We start from the raw sequence: 8,072 nt of genomic DNA, 5'->3' as shown, positions 1-8,072 counted from the left end.
CTGCGGCTGGCCAGGCAATTGGCTCCTTATCTCGGCCGTGAAGACCTGGCCACTGTGATCCATGCGACGGTCACCTCGAGGCTTGACTACTGTAACGCTCTCTACTTGGGGCTGCCTTAGTTGCAAATCCGGAAGCTGCAGCTAGTGCAGAATGCTGCAGCGAGGTTGTTGATGGGTCTCTCCAGGCGAGACCACATCCGACCGGTGCTGCATGCGCTGCACTGGCTGCCTATAGCATACCGGATTCGTTTCAAAGTGCTGGTGCTTACCTTTAAAGCCCTGAATGGCCAGGGTCCGGCCTACCTAAGGGACCGCCTCTCCCCGTATATTCCCCCAAGAGCACTGAGATCGGGGAACTTCCATCGCCTGGCGGTTCCACGTCCCCGGGAAGTGAAGTTGACCCAAACCAGGACTAGGGCGTTTTCAGTGGCGGCTCCCACCTGGTGGAATGAGCTCCCGGAAGAGACTCGGGCCCTGCGGGACCTAGTGCAGTTCCGCAGGGCCTGCAAGACGGAGCTCTTCCGCCAGGCTTTTGAGGGGGAGCCGCCGCCGCCACTGTTCCATCAATGATATTCCAACCACCTACCCCATATAGTAGGGGTGGGTGTCACCCAATAGAGCTGGGGCACATTCTTCCTGGTGACCTGTAAAGAACTTAGCCGCCAGTGTGGGACATCGGCCGTCTTGGATTTTATGCAAATTAATCAAGCACCAAATTTTACGTTAGATACATTGTTTTACTATGCTGTTGATTGTATATATATTTTAACTTATGTAAGCCGCCCCGAGCTGAATACTGGATGGGGCGGGATATAAATCCCAAAAATAAATAAAATAAATAAATACTCCACAGGGGGCCCTCAGTGTGGAGGTGCGAATCCTGGTTTATGCGCATGAGAATCAAATGGCCAAAAAAATCACAAGTCATTCGCAGTTGCATCTGATCACCCAGTGATGGGCTGAGCCCACAGCTACAAAGGGACGTGTGATCTCACAACTGTGTGTCAAATTCCTCCGGAAGAAATATCTTCACTTCCCCTCCGCTTCAACTGGCACATGTGACCACAGCCTAAGAGTTCTGCAACAATAGAATCAGCTGCCTAGGGAAGTGGTGGGGCGGCAGCTATGCTGCCCTGAAGGGTGGGGAAGGTTGGGGAGGTTAGTCTGTGTCTGGTTAATTGCTATTGCTTTCCTTTCAGGTTAATTGCTACTGCATTCCTTTCTGTGCTGTCTCCGCTGTGCGCCGAAATGCTTATCTATACAGTTGTGCAGGAGGATGTTGTAGTGTCTGGGATTTCCCTAGGTGCCGTGGGAGAGTGTTCGTTCTCAGCTTCAGCTACCTAACGGTCTCTAAGCCTTATCCCGCGCGCGAGAGGGTGCCTAATTGACCAGTGCTGTGGGGGGGGGGTGCATACGAATACCCTATATCCTATTATGCCCATGGGGCCGCCGCCATTCTTAACAGTGCTTATGTTACTGCATCTATAGCTGTGCAATAAAAGTATTACCGTTCCTGAATGTGTGTACTTCATTGTTGGCTGTGGGTTCTGACATGGGCTCTCCCTCACTGGCAGTCTTCAAGCGGCGGCTGGGAGAAACCGCGTCAGGGAGGCTATAGGCTGGTCCTACACTGAGCAGGGGGTTGGACTAGACAGCCTGTATGGCCCCTTCCAACTTTATGATTCTATGATTCTAAGATGGCTATTCATTTATACATTTATGTCAGAAGACTTATATCTCAACCCTGTTAGTCGTTTTAAAACAATAAAAGAGCAAGAGTCCTGTTGCACCTTAAAGATGAACGAAATTTGTGGTACCTGGAGGTATCTGAAGAAGTGAGCAGTGACTGACGAAAGCTTGTCCCCACCACAAATGTTGTTAGTCTTTAAGATGCTCCTGGACTTTCGCTCTTTTCTACAGCTACAGACAGAATGACTGTCAGCTATGCTGCCATATGGTTTATAGGCCTAGGGGTAGCCTGCCTGACCTGTGTACAAGTTGGTGCCACATTCCTTCCCTCTCACTTCTCCCCTTATTATCTCTGACCTTGTACTCCTGCCTGTGTAGTGTTTAACCGTGAGACTAGTTTCCTTTCTCAGCCTAGGATCGGTTACTCTTTCCGGCCCGCGGGAAAAGGGGCGATTGGCCCACAGGTGGGGGGGGGACCTTTTGAATCTGCTATATTATTGTATGCTTGTTCCTGGCTAGTCATTCCAAACAGTGACCATGTTACTGCAACCCTAGTAATGACAATAAAGCAAAACCTTTCTTAGAAGTGTGTGCTCCGTTGTTTGGCTGTGGGTCCTGACACTGACATGGCGAGTCCAATGTTTCCTCTAAGCTCTACAGGGTTGTGAGTAGAAATTCTACCTCATGAGCAAAAAAAAGCTAATAGCATTAAAGCTGTGGGCCAGTATACATTTGACTATTGCATAAATTAGGTTTTTGGAAGATTACTTCCATAACCTTGTAAAAATCTCAGAATGATTTATTTAAAATTATACTTTTAGAATAATTTAAACATTATAATTGAAAACAGAATCAAGTCAAATTTCACCCACCTCCTTCCTCTATATTGGCAGACCTGTCCTCCAAAGAAGAGGTCTACCCAACTCTTTCCACTATATTGGTAGACCTGTCCTCTGGAGAACAGGTCTACCCGCCCCAGGCCACTATATTGGTAGACCTGGCCTCCAGAGAATGAGGGGTAACTCTTGCAGTCTGCTTTGGTTTTTTTAATGAAATATGACAACCAGCATTACAGGTCAAGCATAACAGAGGAAGAACAATCACTGTGAGAATACTACCTAACTTAACAAACAGGAAGTTGTTTAAATGTTATCAACCTGCCCAATACTTATTTATTCAAGTATTTATAGCCCACTTTTCCCTGTGACTCCAGGCAGCTTATAAATCATACTGAAAAACATAATAGGGGTGTGCAAAAATATATATATCATTCCCCTCACAGCTCCATTGTAGCCTATGGGGACCATTATACTCAATAGGCCCCATAGGTTATAATGGAGAATTGATTTGGGGGTATCTCAGGCTCTGGAATGGGCTCTTGTTTTAGGGAGAGGCACCAAATTTGTTTGAGATAGAGGCACCAAATTTGCAAAAATCCCCCCAAGTTTCAAAAAGATTGGACCAGGGGTCCAGTTCTATGGGTCCCAGAAGTAGGTGGCCCCAACCTCCATTATTTCCAATGGAGGAAAAAATGTCAATTTTTCTTGGGGGTAGTGTTTATTTAATCAGCATTACGTTTTTGCCTGGGCTATCCAGGTCATGGCTCAGTTGAAGAGCCTCTGCTTGGCATGCAGGGTTCTACCCCTGGGACCTCCAGTTAAAAGGACCAGGCTGTGGCTTGTTATGAGAAAGACTTCAACCTGAGACTCTGGCGAGCCACTGCCACTCTTAGGCCCCTGCCACACGGCAGGGAAAACACAGGGAAAAGTGCGGCTTTTAAATGCCGCACCAAAGTTGAGACGCCGCGGCGGGATCCCATGGATCCCCTGAGCCGCGGCGCGGCGCTCCCCGGCACGATCAGATGCCGGGGAGGAAGAGTCGGATGGGAGGGGGAGGCTGCTGAACTGCGCATGCTCGAGCATGCGCAGTACGGCCGGGGGGCGGGATGCGCCAGCGCAAGGACACTCCGGCCGATCCCATGGCCCGGCTTGAGGCGCTCTACTCGAAAGAACCACCTAGGTAGGTGGTTCTTTTTTAGTGCGGGTTTTTGGCGGGAGGGACGGATCGGGGACGGGCAGGCAACGATTCCCAGATGTTGCCGTGGGATCGCGCCTGTTTGCTCCGCCCCCGTTCCGTCCCACTCCCGGCCCAAAACGCCTCGTATGAACAGGGCCTTAGTAGACCAGGGGGAGAAGCTTGCAATGTCCAGCCATTTCATGTTTTCCCCTGGGTCCTAGGTTCTGAGCACTGACCATGAGCACAGGCTGGGGAGAGTAAAGCAGCGCTCTCTGCACAAGCTGAGACCCCGCTGCTGCTGCTGCCAGATTTCAGGGTGAGTGATTGGGCTGGGGAAGGCTCAGCAATGGGGGGGAATCTGGGATTCCCCCCCCCTGTGAGTTTTGCAGCCCCCCACTTATATAATGATTTATTTTATTTATTTATTTCACTTTTTACCCCGCCCTCCCCGCTAGGCAGGCTCAGGGCGGCTTCCAGGAACTGACAAGCAGTATACATTCACAATAAAATATAGAACATCAGTTAAAACATAACCAGTCAATATAAAACATTCATTAGATGGCGATAAAACTAAAGTGCAATTTAGGGACACATTCGGCGGTACCGCCACGTTAGCTCGTATAGGATCGGAGTTCACCGATGCTTTCACACACACTAAATAATGCACTTTCAATACACTTTACAATGGAACTTTACTGTGTAAAATGGCAGAATCCACTTGCAAATGGTAGCTGAAGTGGACTGAAACTGCATTATTTAGCATGTGTGAAAGCACCCTTATTTGCCAACTCCGGGTTGGGAAATACAAGGAGATTTGGGGTACAGAGTCCAGGGCCACAGTTAGGGGAGGGGGTGGGATTTAAGCAGGATAACTCCATGCACCCCATCCTCCAAAGCAGTCATTTTCTCCAGGGGAGCTGATCTAAGATCGTAAGAGAAGCCTATGTTGGATCAGGCCAAAGGCCCTGGATCAGGCCAATGGCCCATCCAGTCCAACACTCTGTCACACAGTGGTCAAAAATACCAGGTGCCACCAGGAGGTCCAGCAGTGGGGCCAGGACACTAGAAGCCCTCCCACTGTTGCCCCCCCGCCAGCACCAAGAATACAGAACATCACTTGCCCTAGAGTTCCTACCTATACATTGTGACTAATAGCCACTGATGGATCTCTGCTCCATATGTTTTTCTAATTCCCTCTTGAAGCTGTCCATGCTTGTAGTTGCCACCACCTCCTGTGGCAGTGAATTCCATGTGTTAATCACTCTTTGGGTGAAGAAGTACTTCCTTTCATCTGTTCTAACCTGACTGCTCAGTAATATCATTGGGTGCCCACAAGTTCTTGTATTGTGAGGAAGGGAGAAAAGTACCACTTTCACAGCCTGCTCTATCCCATGCATAATCCTATAAACTTGGATCATGTCACCCCTCAGCAATCGTTTCTCCAAGCTAAAGAGTCCCAGGCGTTTTAACCTTTCTTCATAGGGAAAGTGTTCCTACCCTTTTATCATTCTAGTTGCCCTTTTCTGCACTTTGCAGAAAAGTGCAGAATGCTATAATATCCTTTCTGATATGCTATAATATCCTTTCTGATATCCTATTCCAATGATACAATATCCTTTCTGAGGTGTGGTGACCAGAACTGTACACAGTACTCCAAATGAGGTCGCACCATTGATTTATACCGGGGCATTATGATATAGGCTGATCTGTTTTCAATACCCTTCCTAATAATCCCCAGCATAGCATTAGCCTTTTTTATTGCAGTCACACACTGTCTCGACATTTTCAGTGAGTTATCTACTACGACTCCAAAATCTCTCTCTTGTTCAGTCTCTGCCAGTTCAGACCCCATCAATGTGTATTTATATTTAGGATTTTTAGCTCCAATGTGCATCACCTTGCACTTGGCCACATTGGACCCCATTTGCCATGTTGATGCCCACTCGCCCATCCTTGACAGATCCCTTTGGAGTGCCTCACAATCCTCCCTGTTTTTCACCACTCTGAACAACTTCATGTCATTCTCAAATTTAGCCACTTTACTGTTTACTCTGAACTTAAAATCATTAATGAACAAGTTAAAAAGCATTGGACCGAGTACTGATCCCTGTGGTACCCCACTGTTTATCACCCTCCACTGAGAAAATTGCCCATTTATACTCACTCTCTGTTTCCTATTAATTTGCCAGTTTTTGATCCACAAAAGGACTTGTCCTTTTATCTTGTGACTATTGCGCTTACTTAGGAGCCTCTTTAGTCTGGAGGTCAGTTGTAATACTGGGAGATCCCCAGGCCCTACCTGGAGGTTGGCAACCCTATTTACAGCACGGCAGGACTAAGTCCCGTTTATGTTAGCTCCAGCCCTCATGACAATGAGTTCAACATCCCTGCTCTAACTACCTGGGAAAGCATTAAAGTTTATGCAAGAGCAGTTCTGGTCGTCTGGAGCAACAAAATTATAATTTCCACCACAGTGGCCCTCAGATGATACGTCAGACCTTGGATTAAGCAAGAGACGATCTTTTACTGACCACCTGATGGTTAAGGGAAGCCTGTCGTTTGGACTTCTTTGTCCAGGATCCTAAAGCCAAGGAGGAAGAGCTGAGGGGAGCCACGGGGGCTGCAGAAGTCAAGGGCCGTCTGCGGTCTTCGCTTTGTCTCCTGACCACTGGCATTCGGACAACTGAAGGAAAAAAAATTCAAGGCGTGACTCAGACCATTAGCAGACACCTTTCCACCGAGGACATTTCACTTTGCCTGTCAGACGCCAGAGATGTGCCGTCAGCGCCAAAGACGCTTTCCAAACTGGAACCAGCTCCACCCTACCAAGCACTCCATCTGACACAAGAACAAATTGGAGCCATTCAATTGCTGGGCCCACTTTTGGCCCTCCACAGCCTTACCTACCTCACAGGGCTGTTCTGAGGATAAAATGGAGGCGAGGAAAAGGCTCTTTGAGTCCCCACTGAGGAGAAAGAAGGTTGGGGTACAAATGAAGTAAAATAAATAAGGTTGCATTTACCTGTTGTGCCAAAACACTTCCTTGACGTTTGAATGCTAGATTCATCTTGAGCCACCTGAAACACAACATTTGGTCAGATATGTTTGGATTTACTCCCCAAATCAATGTGTGCAGCCAGTGCTTGCACGGCTTCTACATCACTGCAGGCGGAAAGATCCCAAAGATCCCAATGTTTTTAAAGGTAGAGTGCAGTCCTCCTGACTGGGAGTTACAGGAATGCAAGCATTATCCTTCAGGTTTACTGATCAAGGGTCACTTCACACAGGCATTTAGTTCTGAGGAGACTAGAACTGCCCCAATAGTTAAATGGATGGTGTTTCTCCAGCACAAAGTGCCACGGTGAACAGTGCGGACTGTTTTGCTGGCCCAGAACTCTATGATGGTCCACTTTCACCCATTGGACTGCCTTTTAGAACTTCAGGATAGTTTCCCAAACTACAGCTCTGGGTCTGGGATCAGCTGAGAACAAATGAGGAGCAGGAAAGCAGTGGTGAAGGTGGAAGGGAGCCAGAGCCCGGGACGGGTGTTGTCTTGGGGTCGCAGAAGCTCTGCTCCTCCACAGGGGGCCCAGGGCCAAGCGGAAGTGCAGGGAAGATCAGTCCTTCCAGTTTTGGCACTCTAAACTGGCATAATGGGAGACTGAGATACCCGTGATCATTCCAACATGCGCAGTCGCCATTCCGTGCGAACAAGACCATACACCTATCATTCAGTTTCAGAGCACACAAATACTTGCCCTAAAAATCTGGATTTCCAACAGGGCATACAGAAGGTGGGAAACAAGCATGTGCCCGATTCATACAAAACAGTGGCTGCACATCTTGAAAAGGCCTTGCCGTTTTTCCTTATGTGCGGCTGGATTGCCAAAAACAGTCACAACTGGACAGAGGCCCCAGTTTCATCCGCTAAGGTCTCGATGGAAATACCAGGGAGGGAGGGAGGAAATACCAGGGAGGGAGGGAGGGAGGGAGGGAGGGAGTGGAAAGGCCTCTCTGCCTCCTGAGACCCTGGAGAGCTGCTGCCGGCCAGAGGAGCTGGAGTCCAGGAGCACCTCAGAGACCAGACAGATCTCCCTGGTAGGACGTTCGGAGGGTCATGGTCTGGTTCAGTATCAGGTGGCTTCTCAAGGATGAGCCTGCAAAGCTTCCTTCCAGCAAGCCAGGCCCACGGTTAATGTGGGCCCGCTCTGCCTGGGGCGGCCCTCCAGACTAGTGCCAGGCAGAAACCGCGGGGGTGGGGGGGCTACTGCTTGAGCGCTGCTCTCCGGCGCTGCTGCTGGGGATGGAACCAGGGATCTTTACGCGCAGATAAGACGGTCAGTGTCTGGTCAGAAAGTCCCTGAAAG

The 8,072-nt window shown here is 48.9% G+C and overlaps 1 protein-coding gene across 1 annotated transcript in view; it reads right to left on the bottom strand.

Moving 5' to 3' along the window:
• The window catches only part of EVC2 (Ellis van Creveld syndrome 2), a 72,774-nt gene extending 65,999 nt beyond the window's left edge, over positions 1–6,775 (bottom strand). Inside the window, exons 1-2 of the mRNA XM_015425777.1 lie at positions 6,728–6,775; positions 6,237–6,388 (exon numbers count right to left, since the gene is read on the bottom strand). Coding sequence (XP_015281263.1) covers positions 6,237–6,380 — 144 coding nt within the window. The 5' untranslated portion in view covers positions 6,381–6,388; positions 6,728–6,775. The remainder of the gene's footprint in view (positions 1–6,236; positions 6,389–6,727) is intronic.
• Between the last annotated feature and the right edge of the window lie 1,297 nt (positions 6,776–8,072).

This window comes from Gekko japonicus, unplaced genomic scaffold (assembly GCF_001447785.1).
Source record: "Gekko japonicus isolate JY-2015 unplaced genomic scaffold, Gekko_japonicus_V1.1 scaffold1905, whole genome shotgun sequence".
Taxonomy (NCBI): domain Eukaryota; kingdom Metazoa; phylum Chordata; class Lepidosauria; order Squamata; family Gekkonidae; genus Gekko; species Gekko japonicus.
Note: the sequence above shows the minus strand (reverse complement) of the source record. Positions and strands in the feature narration are given on the sequence as shown.